The sequence below is a fragment of the Molothrus aeneus genome, chromosome 1 (assembly GCF_037042795.1).
Source record: "Molothrus aeneus isolate 106 chromosome 1, BPBGC_Maene_1.0, whole genome shotgun sequence".
NCBI classification, from domain to species: Eukaryota; Metazoa; Chordata; class Aves; order Passeriformes; family Icteridae; genus Molothrus; species Molothrus aeneus.
The window spans coordinates 148,882,352-148,899,082 of record NC_089646.1 but is presented as its reverse complement, the minus strand read 5'-3'; the positions used below and the strand labels follow the sequence as shown (position 1 = coordinate 148,899,082).

Here is a 16,731-nt window from a genome sequence, read left to right as displayed (position 1 = left end):
TGAAAGGGCTGCAGGACCTCATCATGCACAAATGAATGTAACCAAACCTGCCTCTCTGTGTGCAAATAATTTGCAGGAATGGTTTGGAAAATGAAAGGAAACTGCTCCACACCAGGGAGAACAAGTGCAAAGAGGGAAAACAGAAACAGTGTTTAAGTTCATACTTTAGAGGAAAAGAGGAAAATCCAGGGGTCCTGTTGTCTCAAAAGAATGCCACATGTCACCTGCTCCTCTGAGCTGCCCCAAAAACCAGGCTGATAAATCTGTTGCTGACTTGACACAGAGCATGAGGGGAGGGATGGGAAACTTGCTTGTGTGGAGACTGCTATGTACAGAGAGTTTGCCTGTAGTACAGATTTTTTCCTCCTTTCTGATCTTTTCTTGCAGCTGCATAAAATGTAAGGTCAGAAACTGAGAGAATTGATTAAACCTATTTCTGAATAAATGGTCTCAAAAAGAATTCCCTTTTCAGTGTTAAGTTTCTTGCAAAGTCCTGAACAAATACTCTTGCAAAAAAGGTTAAGGAAAAAAAAATGAAATATAGAGAAGTTGTTCCAGACATCATGGCTGGCCTTTTCTGTGTTCTTTTAAGGCAATTAGAAGGAAAGCTGGCGTGGGCAAACATTTAAATCAGCATTTTAGATTTTTTGAGCACAGCAAAACTGAATCATTCCATGAGATCTTCATTGCAGCAACTCTAGCATGGGCTCTGGGTCTTTGGCTTTTCTCCATCAAAGTACCTGATGGACATTATCCAGAAATGCCAGTGATGCTGCTGCTCCTCTCCCCTCCCCAGGCCATGGCTCTCCTGGTTCACAGACCAAGATGAGTGAAATTAGAATTTTTTAATTAACAATTGCAATGGTTGATTGACAGAGTACCCTAACTATAACAGCAAAGCTAGGCAAGACTTGATTTTCTTGATTTTCTGGTTTTTCTTTTATGTGAGCACTATTTACTCATCTGGGCATCTCATGCCTTGAGATTTATTGGCCAACTTGTTTGTGCAAAGCCATTCCTCTGTGAGGTGTTTGCTCAGAGTGCTCAGAGCTGCAGAGAATGGCAGAGGCCAATGCAAGTGCATCAGCTGGGGACTCAGCATCCAGTTTAAAGGGAAATATCCAATGGAAATTTCTCCATCCCTCCCCTGTAAAGATCAGCAAAACCCACCCTGCCTTTCTCTGCAGCCTGTTTTGCTTTAAACCAGCTCAAAAATGAGTGAGGAGAGAAAACATTGCTGGAATATGCATTTCCACTGGGATTAAATGTATTTGTATGTGGCTTTCCAAAATTAAACTTGGACAGCGGCAAAGAGGGACTTGGGTGTGAAAATGCAATTAGCCATGACTCAGGACTCTTGATAAACAGGGGGACCAATGAGTTCTTGCATGGGAGCTTGACAAAGTGGCAAGAACAACTTACTGTGTGTTAATATGAGCAGAGTAAATAACAAAAAATGTTATTAATGTTTGGTGTTCAGTTCCAAGCAGCTCCTTTGGGTGATGTAGACGCAAGTGCACCTGGCAGGTGATGGTAAATGATATTTTTCTTGTGGAATAGTCATTGTCTTTCTGGTAGCAACATTCATTCCCTTTTCTTGAGAGTTATGAAGTCCTGAAAGAAAGACATTATAAGAATACTGATGTATTAGTTTTACATAATGGTCTCTCACAGATTTCCTGTGGTGGCAATAAGCATCACCCATCAGCTGGGCCATGAAGCAGCTTTTCCATCTTAAAGATTAATTCATTGAGATCCTAAAAGGCTTGGCAAAGGCTGTCAATGAAAAAGCAAGGCTTCCTAATCACCCTTCTCAGTGGTTGTAGCAGCCTCATCCTCCACCTTCTAAAATGTGTTGGATAACATTTTCTCCCTTGATACAAGAATCACTTAGGGAAGGTCCTGGAGGGAAAAGAGAATGGCCCTGTGCCTGTTCATTAATGTGTGGCAGAGACAATGCCTGTCCTTTTTTCATGGCTGTCAGGCACTGCAGGGTAATTTTGACACCCAAGGATGCCAACACAAGTGGGCATTGTAGGTAAATGAGGAGGAAAAGGGGTGGGGAGGACAGCATTCTGTTGGTTTATTGCATTACTTCAAAAATGATTTAACATTTAATTAAAGGAGTTTGGGAGATTGCTAGGTCTTTATGCTTCCCCCCCTTCTGTCATCCAGGTTTTATGCTGCCACTTTTAAAATACAATTTATAAATGCAGTTGGAACTCAACTTGGTCCTTCTAATTTTCTCAAGTGCTGTTTCTCTCGTATCTGAATCTTCGTAGGATGGAGATACAGCCACGACTGATTTCTGTGCTAGTGACTGCATCTTCTGATTCAGAGCTCCTGTACTCTGAAGCCAGTAATGATTCACTCTCACAGCAGTGGTGTGAGCAGTCTCAGCTTTTATATGCCATCTGTGTGAGGGAGCTGAATCTGCAGAAACGGGACCTTGTGCACATGGCTTTTCCTCTGCTCATGGATGAAAATATTAAAGCAAATCCGTCTGGTCCATGAGATGTTTTCTGTGTCAGGAAGGGAGTGCAGCTGCCTGTCAAACCAAGCTGTTCTCCCTGATGAAAGGGGGCTGTTTTTAAACACTCCTTTCCATAGTATTTTGCACGCCAGCCATGTGTGCTCTCTCATCTGACATCTCATTGAGATCCTTGGCTCTGGTACTGCAGGAGGGAAGTGTGTTCTGGGAAGGAAGGAAATTATCTCTCAATATGTACACAAACACATGTGTGCACACACACACACACTTTTAAATCAATCTAAAAGAATAGAAATTTTTTATTTTATTTTTTTAGGAATGAGGAAAAAAAATAATCTGGCTGAGCCAGACTTAAATGCTTCCCTTTTGTTTGGATTTTCTATTTTCTCATGAAGATATTAGAAAGAAATGCTCTGAGCTATTATTAGATACAAAGGTAGAGATAGAGGGCAAAGTGTTCATTTACAATTCCTACAGCAGACCATTGAAGCTAAGAGGCAATTGATGAGCAGCTTGAAAATATAGATTCATCCACTAAGCTTAGGGAGTATTTCCAAAGGTTTGTCCTGGTCTGGGGATCTAATCCTTTGTACAGCAGTAAAACCCACTGGGTGCAGGAAGCAGAAAACAAGTGGTTTGTTGTTTTGGGGTTTTTTTAGTTAATGAAAGGAGTCACCTTCCAGGGAGAAGCTTGGAAACATGAACTGATGTAAAGTAATGAATTGATATAAATGCACTGCTTTTGAAGGAAGCAACTGGACTTCAGCTCTGTGCCAGGACATGGGGAAGCATCAAGGTTATCCACAAACACACATTCTTTGTGTTTTGGTGTCAGAACCCAGGACATTCCTCTGGCTGCTCTGGATGATTTGAGACCCTGGCAAGAGGCTCAAAGATTCACAAGCCACAAGAGTTTGAGTAGAATGATAGTTAAATTAACTATCACAGGGTGAAAAAGCAGAATTTTGGGGATTTAGAATGGGGGTTCAAGAAGTAAGATGGAGGAATCTGGACATGTCCTGTCCTTCTTCTTCTTGTCCTTCATCTTCTGCTGTGATGGTGGCACTTTTTGATTGGTTTAGAATGGAGACAGACTGTCTAACATAGGTGATAGGTATTGGAAAATTGTTGCAAATAAAGTACACATAGTTCTCAGTATAAAAAATAACATAACACCACCCCAAGGGCAAGTGCTGTGGCACAACCTGACCTGCAGGACAGATCTCAGCAGGTCAGAGAAAGAATGTAATAGATAAGAAAAAATAAACAACCTTGAAAAGCAGAACTGACGAATCTCGACGACTTCTTCGGTCACGGAGCTGGGAAAAAGAGACTTTCTGACACCTCAGGGTCATCCCAACCACAGAAACCTGAGATTTTGGGAAACCCAAGTCAGTTAATCCCTGATAATGGGATACCATTATAACCACTACTTCACCACCATGATCTTAGGGCAATACTGCAAGAAGCAGATTGATCATGTTGGGCAGGACAGCCATGGCATTAGAGTGTGATGCTGCAGGAGAAATCCAATGCCATAAAGGTTTTCTATCCCTTTCCTAAATGCAGTGGTGATTATCACTTCCTTTCAGAGAATCACAGGATAGGCAGGGACCTCTGGAAATCACTGTGGTCCCATCCCTGTTCAAGCAGGGCCACCTAAAGCCACTTGCCATGGACCATGTGCAGATGGGTTTTGAGAATCTCCAGGGATGGAGACTCCACAACCTCCCAGGGCAATCTGTGCCAGCGCTGGGCCACCTTCACAGGAAAGAAATTATTTCCTGGTGGTCAGAGGGAAGCTCTTGTGTTTCAGTGTGTGCACACTGATCCTGCCACTGGGCAGCACTGAGTGAAAGAGCCTGGCTCTGTCCTCTCACCTCCCTCCAGGTGTTCATCTGCACTGCTGAGATTCCCTGGAGTCTTCCCCAGCCTGAGCAGTGCCCATGCTCACATCCTGTCCTCAAGGGAGGGATGCTCCAGTCCCTTAATCCTCCTCATCACCCTGCATTGGAATCTCTCCAGTGTGTCCCTGTCTCTCTTGTAATGAGGAGACACAACTGGACACAGCACTCCAGGACTCCTCAACAGTGCTCTTATTGTCAAAAAAAAAAAAAAAAAAAAAAAAAAAAAAGAGAGAGAAAGGGAATTTTGGAACAGGGGCTGTTCCAACTGGGACACCAACACTGGTTTTGGATAGCTTCAGCTTGAACACTGAAGGGGTTTTTTTGTGCTCTTTCTGCCAAACCTCTTGTATCTGATACTGCTGCATTTGGGCAGCTCTGGTCGAGGAGAGGTTTTCATCTGGCTATCTCAGATTTGCTGGCCTGACCTCTGGAATAAATGTTCCTCTCTGAACTTTTTTCTTTTTTGGCAATAACTTTAGTTTATTTTTTATCCAGTGCCTGTGTTGAGGCTTGTTCAGTTTGCAAGGCTAAAGGGCATCACAAGAACATGCATCATTTTGCACTTTTTGTCCAAGGCAACAAAACAAAACTAAGTTAAAAAAAATCATTTTGGCGTATTTTTTTTTTTCTGTGAAAACTCCTGAAGCATAAAAATAGTGTCTTTCCTTGAAGAGGGGATATTACTAATGTAAATCCAATGCAGAGGAATAATATGATGTATGTCAAAAGGCAAGCATCCAAGGAGGAGCAGGAGTGATGGAAATGCCTCATGGGCATATGAGATTGTGGGGATAGGTATTCACACAAAGGATGCTTTCTTACATGTGCCCAGGGCTTTCTCTTATCTCTGAACATGAACCCATAGTGAAATAGAAATGTTCCTGTATTAATAGTGCATTGGAGATAACCCTCATCTGAAAAATACAGTAATACTGCACAACTGGGAACCCTTTCAGAGCAGGGAATTGGACTGGCAATTTCATAGTGTGTTGGTAATGAAACATTTTGGTTCTGTATAAGCAAATGGGCAAGGTTAATGGACACATTACTCTGGCTGTCATTGTCCCAGCAGTAACCAATTTAGAGGCTTTATATTTTCTGCTGTCCCAGTAAGGGAAAGAAAAGTAGAAAATTAAAAATAGAAATCCCAGAGTGATTTAAAGTGCAAAGAGTGAACAAGCTTGTAGTACTCCAGTATAATTTTAAAATCCCTCTTTTCCTTATAATCAGTATTTTAATTTATGTATTACATTGCAAATTCTGCCAATGTCTGTCCTGCTCCAAAAGCTCACCTCCACACAGAAGGATTTATTCTGGCTGTAACACCTGAACATGAGCCTCCAGCCCTGGATCTCTCTAGCTGTTGTTTGTATTGATGGTTCCTGTTTGTATTTCCCTTCACCTTGTGCTGTTGATTTGCAGAACCATGAGGAATGGTCTGTGGCTTTGTCCTTCAAGGGAGGAGGTTAAAAAAATATCTTCTGGTGCCTGTGTATATATCATAATTGGGGTTTTTTCATAGCTCTTTCAGCATCTGTGGACAGATATCAGCCCCTCATGAGCTGGTTTTTCTCAAGCAGGTGCCCTGTACAACAGCACAGCATTGGGTTGTCTCTCCCAGAATTAACTTTCCCACACTCCTGGTTTCATTGAGGTTACTTTTTTCATGTTGAGCCTCCTGTCAACATTAATACAGTTTCTGAAGCAGGTGTCCAGCCTAATGAGGACTTGTTCCCTTGCCTTGCAGACATCCTGGTTGATGGCAAGGTCTGTGACTGCGACGTCGTGGTGACCTGCCAGGTGGGGGACCCTGTCCCCCTGCAGGTGAAGTTGACCAACTGGAGCAAGCACAGTGTGGGGCCCTTTGCTCTGACCATGATGCCCTACCAGGATTACCAGAATGGGGTGCACAACTATGAGCTGCAGGATGCCATCACCTTCGTGGGCTCCAACACCTTCCACATCGACACCGTGAGTTCTTTGGTCACAAGTATCAGCATTTTGAGTGATGTGCATTTGAAAGGGGCTTCATTACTCTACTGTGCATTTTAAAGCAGATTAATATTTGGAAATACCCACGATTATGGCAGCTATTGCTAACAGTGCTGCTGCATGCATCTGGAATAGTCTCTGAAATGTTTTAAGACTGCAATTTCTTACCATGTAAACCACTAGGAAATTATCAGAGGCAGCAATTTCTGGTCACTCCAGATCTGGCTGAATGTGAATGGGTAACCCTAGATTGAATGTTCAATACCATATTGCCAGTCCCCTGAGTCTCCCAGCACAGCCTGCAGTAATAGATTTTAAATAACTTTCTTTCTTCTTCAGTCCATAAGAAACATTCCCCAGGCTGAGCCAAGGAACTCAGCAAATCAGTTCTAGTCAGGTCCTGAGGAAACACAACAGACTGCAAAAAGAAAATGCTAAGCATTAATGGCCAATCTGATGAGCTGGTTCATTTCCTGGATGCTTAGCATACTGTTATAAAACCATAAAGAAATGCATAAAATGAGGCAAAAAAAAAAGAAAAAAAGAGCCCCTTTTTAAAACAATTGAGATTATGATTTTTCTCTCAATTTCTCTAGAAAATTCAAGTCTAGGAGCTTTTTGCTTCTAAGGCGAGAAAAATACAGATAACACTACTCTCTCCCACATCCTTCCCCCCCAAAAATACAACAACAAAGTACCTGGAATGAAAATTTGCAGGCAATGCTGCAGAATGGAATGAGCAGCATTTCTGATAACTCATGAAATAAACATGAAGAATGGCGTGTTTGGGATTGTGCTTAGGACCTTGTTTAGGTCAGCTCTTCAGATTGGTAATAAAATGTATCTGTCAAAATTAAATATATAAGTGAACTTTAGTTAGAAAGAAATGAAAGGTTAATCACAGAGATAGTCACCATGCATATTTTTCAATTACGCATCACAGAAGAAAATATTTCTAAAAGCTAATGAGCATGAAATATACCATCAGCTTGATTTTTAATGGGGGCTAACTGCATTCTTGTAGCTGAATAATTTAAATATGCCAACAGAAATCATCCAGGGATGGCTTTCTTTGACTCTGGTTCTGACAATGTGGAGTTTTTAATCAGAGTGGTGGTGTTTGGATGCCCAGCTGCCAAAGGGCCTGACCCTCCAGGCTAATGAGGGAAAAGGGAGATGTCAGTGTGATGTATTCTTACCTTCTGATTGAGTCTCCTACGGGGCAAAAAGTCAGGAGGTCATGTCTCTGGTGCCTGCCCAGGCAGCCTTCTCATACGTTCTGGTCCCTGCCTTTGCCCCATTGCTCAGGAGTTTGACATTTCTCCTGTAAACACAATCCCCAAGAAGTTAAAAATAGAATTGTTTTCTGCTGCTTGTCCTCCTTTCCATACAAAAAGGTGAAATGAACAAAATGTCGACTCTTAGACAAGAAGTATTACATTTCACTGTGTGTGGTGTTGACGCCACACAGGCTCCAAGGGAAAGTGCTTGGTCATCTTCTTTGGGGTGTAGGGCCTTGATTGTGGAAGAAAATCCTTTATGTCTGCCAGAGGCCCTTTCTTCCCTCATAATGACTAATTTAGAATAAATTTCAGACAGTTCCACCTGTTTGGGGGGGATGAGAAGTCCTGGTTTGTGCATTTGATGCTTTGGGGAAGAACCACCATGCTCAGAATTGTGCTTTTGCTCTGAGTTTGGCCAAAAGTCAGACAGGAGCTGGTTAAAAAAAACCAAAGAAGCTCATAGCTGGGTGAGATGAAAAGACAACCAGAGTTTCTCTTTTTTATAAACAAAAGTTGAGATAGTGGACCAGATTCCCTGCTGGTTTTCAACTCAGTGCTGCTGTATGGAAGCTGTTAAAAATGTCCCCATCATTTTTTTAACCTCAGGTCATGGGCACTTGGCTATTTTTCTTGTTTAGTGGAAGTGGCTTGAGGTGCTGCCCTTTCCCAGCTGCTTGTGAAAGATGCTCCCCTCTCCCCCTGCAGGCCCATCAGGACAGATGCTGTGAGAACTTGTTTTTGTGCAAAGTTGTCCAGTTTAGCAAAAACCACATTGGTCAGCAGTTTAGGTTAATTGGGCTGACTTCACACTGACACTGGCACAGGGATGCTGACATGATTTATTGCAGGGCTGAGCTGGGTGGGAGGAAGGATGGAGAATCAAGTCTGGTTTGGTGTATCACTGGTGCGTGGTCAAGAAGGAGTGGGAGCATCAGGTATTGCAGCAAGGGCAGATACTCCTCACACCCTGAAAATTCACTCTGTTGTCATGCAGAAACTTCATTATTGGTACAAAAAAAAAAACCCAACAGATCCCTCTGCCTTCCTAAATATTAAGTCTCATGCTCAAAATTCACTGTTATTTTTGATTCCAGACTAAAAAGTCTCAAAGCAGTTTCTGCTGCTACCTGGAAGACAAGGGACATATATGGGAATTTTCAGGATGCACGTGCTGCTTTGCAGTGTGAATATAAATTGTTGAAAGGGTAAAAGTCACACAATTTTGCATTTCCCTTTTTTGTGGCTTGAAGTCAAAGTTAGAAGATTTATCTTGGAAGTAATGTAGTGATGCTTATTCACCTCTTTGTGCTTTTACCTCAGTTCGATGCAGCAGCCTGGGTTTGTGTCACAAAGTCTCTGCTGGATATGATACTTCAAAAAGCAAAGTCTTTTCTGGAAAATTTTTGAAGGATATTGAGTTATTTCCATGCATTTTAAATTAAGTAAAGTCTGCATTTTTAAGGAAAACTTCTAATTTGGCTAACCTTATTTTTCTCTGTATTTGACAGAAAAAGTGACTTTCTCCATTATGACTTAAATATTTAACTTTTTTTATTCAGTGGGTGATTTTGAAACACGAGTTAACATGGTGGAACTTACCCATTAAAATACAGTGGATTTATTTTTTTTTATGTTGCTTCACAACATAAAGTTTATCTTTTGCTCTGTTATTAAATTTTCTTAGTTCTTACCTCTGATTTTTATTGAATAATTAGTTGATCAGACAGAGTTGTTTTTTTGCCAAATTGAAACAAAAAATATTGCCTTCAGTGGAGAACCCTGTAACTCTCAACAATTCATCCTCTCTTGTTGTCCCTGCTTGTGCCATCACTTATCTTCAAGCAGGATTTTTTCCTGTGTGTGTTATCACACACAAGCTCAAGTGATTGGTAGTGGGAGATGAGGAGAAATTCATTAGTAGATGGTCATTTTGAATCAGCTCAGAAGCCATGGTGAATATTTGCTCACTTCTGGCAGGTCCTCTGTGGCCCATCTGGAACAAATTATTTTTCTTGGCACTGTTTTATTCACACTGTAAACTCTTTGGGGCAGCAAGCAGTAGCTGGCACCAGCCCTAATCTCCAACTGAGCTCCCTAAGTACTACAGCAGTATAAATAAGTAGTAATTAGTTCTAAGCAATCACAGTCCCACATGGTAGCCTAAATCAGGGAAGGATTAGGATGCAGCTAGAAACTTAATTTTTCTTCTATCTTGGTGGAACAAAGGACTAATGTGGACTTTTTTCCCTTGATTTTCTTTCGATCGTTATTTTCTGAGGTACAAGCTGCTCATCTTTGTTTCCATGAATGGTGGAATTTCAATAAAATCTATTTTAACTCTGCCCTGGCTCAGGAATGTCAGCATCCTGATGAATGATTCAGCAGACCCACAGGCACAGGTCTGGGCATGGCACACCAGAGCTGTGTGCTGCTGGGCTGGAGGACAACACGAATTTGGTCTGGGTCAGGCAGGAGCCGTGCTCCTCGTGGCTGAGCCGGGTCAGGCACTGCAGGCTGTGGGGTGCTGTGTCCTGCCAGCCATGGAGGTGACCACCTGAACAGGCCACTCTGAGTGGCTGAGCAAGTAATCAGACTAATGCAGTGTAGGGAACATTTCCCCTCATGCTGCATTTGATCAGGTGAATCCTTGTGTTGAACAGCTGGCTTAGATGTGGATATCCACTTTTCAGACACTTGAGTGGATTCAGATCCAGACTGAGACACCTGAATGAGGAGGTTACCAGGGGTGCTGCCCCACTAAGCTCCCAGGAGGCCATGGAGATGTGGTCTTGCAGCAGCTATAACCTGGCTCATTAACACAGGGCTGAGATTCAGTTGCCTAAAAGTAGATGTTTGCCATCATACAGGTGCTGTGGGTTTCCTACCAGCCACCAGATGCTGCCAGAAATCCTGTAAGACATCCTGGGCACCTTCCCAGTCCTCAGTGCCTTAGGCCATCCCCTTACCTATGTTTAGGCAACTCAGCTCTGGCTCTGCAGGCTGCCTAGGGATACCATTCTGTGTCTGCTCCCCTGTCTCACTGACTAGGTATCCCCCTTATGTAGTAGGACCTTGGATACCTTTTACTCCTAAATGTAGGTTTAACCTCAAATTTAGTCCTGTGCCTGGTGTAGCAGCTGGGCTGGATGTGACCCTGTGATGACCTGACTGCTGCAGCTGGATGTCTGATCTTTTGGGAATCTTTGTAGGCAGCCCCACTGGAGACTCAGCCTTACATTCCAATTTTGGTTCCTGTTTTGAAGGAAACATCTTGTAGCTTCTGCAAAGCCACCTGCACCTGAGCAAGGCAAAGGTTTCAAGCTCATTTTGCTTCCCTGTTTCTTCTCCAAAGTGCTGATACAGCGGTGGTGTCACAACAGACGTGGGTAGAGCCCAAACCATGAATGTGATGTCTGCTGTTGATGCTGATGAGCCTGGAGCCACCTTCCTGCTTGCCAAGGGCTCTGAGCTGTGCTGCCACAGACATTCCTTCATGGTGCAGCCAGATTAGGAGGAATGGACCAGGAGCTTGGAACGGCTCAGGGTGTGAGGAGGCTTCGTTTGCTGTTTGCCTGCACCCACTGCTGGCATTAGTGCCTGCCTCTGCCCTCCTCTGCAGGAAAGTCCACACCAGCTCCAGTGAGGCAGAAATCAGGCAGGCAGCCCTGGGAGAAGGGCAGGGGAGCACGAGGGGACATGTTTGGATGTTGTTCTGCGTGTCCAGACGCGGTGCCAGAGGGCAGAGCTGTTACCCAGCCAGGAGGGGAGATGCCAAGGACAGGGTCAGGGCAACAGCTGTGGCTGCTCTGATCCCTCATGTGGATGACACGATGATGATAAAGTTTGCTGTAGGTCAGCAGAAGTGCCCAGCACCAAAACCAAAGGGAGCCTGGGCTCTGCAGCTCTGAGGATGTGAACAGAGAGCCCCTTGTGCGGGAGCTGCATTTTAGAGTCATAGAAGCACAGAATGGTTTGGGTTGAAAGGGAACTTAAAGCTCATCTCATTCCAGCAGGGACATCTTCCCCTATCCCAGGTTGCTCCAAGCCCCACCCAGCCTGGCCTTGAATACTTCCAGGGATGGGGCATCCATAGATTCCCTGGGCAGCCTGTGCCAAGGCCTCACCACCCTCACAGTAATATCTACATCTATCTATATCTATATCTATATCTATATCTATATCTATATCTGTCTGTCTATCTATCTATCTATCTATCTATCTATCTATCTATCTATCTATCTATCTATCTATCTCCTAAATTTCCCCTCATTAAATTTGATCCCCTTACTCTTTGTCCTATCACTACAGATCCTGATGGAGAGCCTTTTCCAGCTTCTCTGTAGCTCCCTCAAATACTGGAAGGTGCTGTGAGGTCTCCACTCAACCTTCTCTTCTCCAGGCTGAACAACCCCAACTTTTTCAGCCTGACTTCACAGAAAAGCTGCTCCAGTACCTTGTGGCCCCTCTCTGGACTTCTTCCAGTTTAGGGAGGTCCAACAAAGCAGATTGATAGCCCAGGGGACTATACAGGATGATGTCTCCTGGCTAAAGAACCCAGCAGTGAAAGTCCAAAAAAAAGCTAGAACAGGAGAAAATGGAAACAGCTCATTCCCTTCACTTCTGAAAGCTACAGAGAATCTGCCTTGTGGAAGGTGGCTGGGAGTTCTCTGGAATATTCTTGAGTTTCCTGCACCCTTGAAATCTTCTGTTGATCATTTGCCTTCCCCCTCTTCCCCACCATGACCTTCCCATCATCCCTGCTCTGGTCTTCCCAAGCAGTGGCAAATTGTCCTTCAGCAAAGGGTGTCCATGAGCACTTGCCCAGTTCACAACCCATTGTTCATGTCCCAGTTTACCATATAATGACATTTTTTGTAGTGGGGAACAGCCCTGATCACCTCTCAGAGCATCAGCCTTTTTTGGGACTCTTCTGCTGGGATGAAGCTGCCTTTTCAGAATTTTTGGAAAAATCCCATCCAGTGGAATGGCTCTGTGTTGATTTGGTGTTTTGCATTTGCTGTAGCTCAGTTCTAGGCGTCCTGAAACTGGATTTAACATCTTGTGGAAGCAGATACTAATTCAAACATTATCACATGCTGAACAGTGGTGGGAGTGTTAAAGTTAGAAATTACTGAAGTGTCTTGCTGAAATGATGGACTGAGATATATTATTTGCTGTGAAGATATGGATTGTAGATGGATTTGTAATGAAGGAAGATACATAAATGTAGAAACAGTGTGAACTCTGTATATTTAATTTGGACAAGTAAAATCAGGATGGCTACTGTTTCTGGGAAGTTTCTTTCTAAACTTCATTATTTCAATGATAGTCACCCAAGTTCTGATTAGAATTTGCAGTCAGATTGTGTCTCAGTAATAAGGGAGAATGAACTTACTTATTGCTAAGCTGTTAAATGGTGTTTAAACCATGTATTTAACATTAATTCAGAGATGTGATTTAGAACTTTAATAGAGATGTTGGTAAATGCAGTCTAAGGAGACATTTAGGGTGATCTCTACCTTAAACAAATTCTGTTTTGTAATCAGTTACTCCTAAAGGTTCATATTCTGTTTTGAGCTGTGGCACAGATTTACTGCATGAGTGAATAACAGGATTAATTTTTTAAAGTAACATTTTTACTAGAATAGGGACGAGATGTTTACTCCTTTTTGTATGAAAGCATTATTGAGATGTGAATCTGGAGTACTCTGAGACCCTTTCAAGGAGCTAATGGATTGCAAACTGCAATTAATTTGCTTTGTTGATGGTTTATTTGTACTGATTTTTGTATTCTCTTTGCCAGGTAAAGCCAGCCAAAGACTCTGTGTACTTTGGAGCACTTCTCTTCCTCTACACGGGCGATTTCTACCTGAATATCAAATTCCATGAAGACAACAGCAGCAGGGAGCTGCCTCTGTCCTGGCTCTGCCTTCCCAGTGTCCACATCCGTGCCACAGAGCCCGTGGCCCCAGCTAAGCTGTGAATATGCACTGGGTGCTGTTGATCACCCACAGCACACAGCAGAGCTTGGCACATCCTCTGCTTGACCCCAGCTTGTTTCTGTCCAACCCCAGGACACGGTCTCTGCTCTGGAGGAACAGCTGAACACTTTCTGAATTGGCTGACAGTCATTTGGACAGCTGCTTCAGCTAATTTCAGAGGGAGAGAGAGAGAGAGATTATAACTATGCTAAGTTTTCCTCTGTTTTCAGAAAGCCTTTGAAACTATTTGCATTGTACTTCAATATACTCCATTGATATCAGTGGTTTGAAAGAGTCTTGAGGGCTGAATTTTGCAATGTGTTTGAAGGTCTTAAATCCTGTTTGAATAATCCTGTTTGATCATTTTTTTCAGTAAGATTTGTGTGTCTGTATGAAATTCCTCTTGGTTTATGCTGGACCCATGGCATGTTCCCTTGGGATATAGATCTCTGTTAGATTTGTTCACTGGCTTGCTCTTGTTCATTTGTTTGCTGAGAATTTGGTGTCTTTGGTAGTAAATAGCAGTAGTGGTGCTTTTCAGTGTGCTACTGAAAGTAAGAATAGCCTCCAGTTATTCTCTCCCTCCCCTGAGCCCAGTGCCACTTGCTCCTGGTAAAGTCACTGCCTTTAGTTTGGCAGATCTATGAACTAGAAAAGAGAGAGGGTGAGGAAGAGCAAAGGAGTTTTGTCCTTGAGAGAATAAATAAGCCAACTTTTGGGCTGCCTAAGGCTTGGCTGTGAATTTAGGCTTTCACAGTTCTGTTCTACACAGTCATAGTCACTTGAAACATTTGCAGACTCTTAAAGATTCACCAGAATTAATCAGATGATCATTAATATAACTTTTCATGAGTTTTTGCAAACTCTACTCACCAGATTTTTCATACTGATATAGTGCTTTTTAAATGTGTCTAGTTTTTTCCTCTTTTTTTTGTTTTCTTAAAGTTTGGGGGTTTTTTTAAGTTTAATTATTAGGCAGTTAAGGCCATGGAATTACTGAGTGTGAGAGTAGTTGTTGAATGTACCGATAATTTAGCCTATTTTTCAGAATAATGTTTTTGTATAGTGAGACATGTTTTTGCCCCATGTAAAGCAGGGAGATGTTTTAGCTGTATGATTAATACATTATTTCTTGGACCATATGTTTAAAAACTATCTCAGTCTTTTCTTAAATGCATAGTTAAATTTGGTGGTAGTATGCTTTGGGGGTGGATACACCAAGATGTGGCAGGGACACTCCAGTTAACTCTACATTATTTAAATCTACATGCACAACCTCTCTGCAGATTCTTTGTTTCTTTAGAATTCATGCAAACATGGGCCCCCACTGAATGCATGGCCTGACCCTTCCTGCTCAGTTCTGGCTCTCTGCACCAAGCCCAGGGGTACTTTTAGGTGTGATTGGTGTTTCCCATAGTGCTCCAAACCCCATTCATTGCATGCTTGCAAGTGACTGTTCATCCTAAAAATATTCCCAACCTAGGGAACTGTGGCTGTAGCATGGTAGCTGCATTTCCAGTATATGCAGGGTATTATCTCTAAAAACCTGTGTTGTGGCAATGTTATCAATGTTTGTGCTTGAGCTGGGGCTCTGGACTCAGCCTTGAAAGTGGAAGTTTTCAGTCCTGACCTGATGAAAATCTGAGCCCTGCTGAGGATTTATTTGCAATGATTCACTGCTCTGTCAGGTGCCAGTGAGGTCCAGTAACAAAACCCCTGGAAAGAGGGTCCAACAGCAGAGTTGGGCCTGCTTTTCTGTGTTGGTGGAGCTTGGCTGACCAGACTGTGCCATGAGGCTGAATCCTCTGTCATTGGATAGGTAACACCCAGAAAAATAAGATCCAAGGAGAGCAGGAACTAAAACAGTACATCTTCTCTAAAAGCTTGGTTTTGACATGAGTGTCTGGACTATGTTGCACAACACTGTTGGAGTAAAATTCAAATTGGGTTTTATTCAGTGTTCCCAGAAGATCATCTGCAGATTCTAGGAATACAGCTAAGGCTTTATAAGGACCACACTGAAATAAAAATATTGTAAAGTAGATGCTGTTGTAGTCAGGATGCTTTAATTTACTCAGCTAAGGGACTGTTCTCTAATTATATTTCAACAGCATTCTCTGAGAATAGAGAGTCTTGTTCTGTGGAGCCTATCCTGGGATGCAACAATCCTGTGCCTTTTACTTATGAAGGATCCTTATCTACAGCCCATGAAGCTGTTGGAATGGGAACAGGTCCTGTTATAACAAAAGCTGGCTGCATATTTTCTAGGTATCCAATATGCCATTATAAATCTGCCATATGTGCACATAAATATAAGTTCTTATGTGTGAGCTGACCCTTAAAGGTCAGCTGTTCATTATATAGCAGATTCTGTCCCTTGTCAACTTGGACACTTAGTTGATTTTGGCATTTATTATATCTTCCCCAATTTTCCAGACTTCTACTTGTCTTAGTGAAAGAGATGAAATACAAGAAGTTCTTCCTTCTGGGGATCATTTTTAACTTTGTCCAGAAGGAAGATATTTAAGTGTTAGTGTAATTTGGAGAGGGGTTGAGGGAAAGGTGCTTAAAATCACTGGGGTTGCTGCTAGGGTCAGTCCTTATACTGCTTGAAAGATGGATGATATTTTTCTTATTTGCTTTCCTTTCTTGGTACTCAAAACTTCTTTTTCTTTCTCTGAAACACCCAGCAATTATTTTGAACATGATGAGCTGAACTGTTCATTGTAAATCTGATACGAACCAGTGGTTGCAATAAATTATTCCTAATTTAAATGGCCATTGCTGAGAGCAGATGTTGATCCCATATATGAATGCACTGGAGAAGCATAAGTTATGTAACTTTACCTGAATAAATACTTGTGGCTTGTTATTTCACCTCTGCCAGTCTCTTTAGTCTGTAGCTCTTGGGAGGGTTGTGTGATTTTGCTGATAATAATGTATATCCCTTGATTCTGTGTTGTGTCTCTGAAAGAATGTGTTGGACTCTGGAACTGAAATTTCAGCTTCACTCAAGTGTGGTGTTGTGAGGTCCCCAGGACAAGGTGAGAGATGAGAATTTGACTCCAAGTTCTCAG

General features: G+C 42.5%; 1 protein-coding gene across 1 annotated transcript in view; it reads left to right on the top strand.

Moving 5' to 3' along the window:
* Positions 1–16,526, top strand: part of TRAPPC9 (trafficking protein particle complex subunit 9) — a 448,574-nt gene extending 432,048 nt beyond the window's left edge. The window contains exons 22-23 of the mRNA XM_066566744.1: positions 6,146–6,369; positions 13,477–16,526. Coding sequence (XP_066422841.1) covers positions 6,146–6,369; positions 13,477–13,656 — 404 coding nt within the window. The 3' untranslated portion in view covers positions 13,657–16,526. The remainder of the gene's footprint in view (positions 1–6,145; positions 6,370–13,476) is intronic.
* The last annotated feature ends 205 nt before the right edge of the window (positions 16,527–16,731 follow it).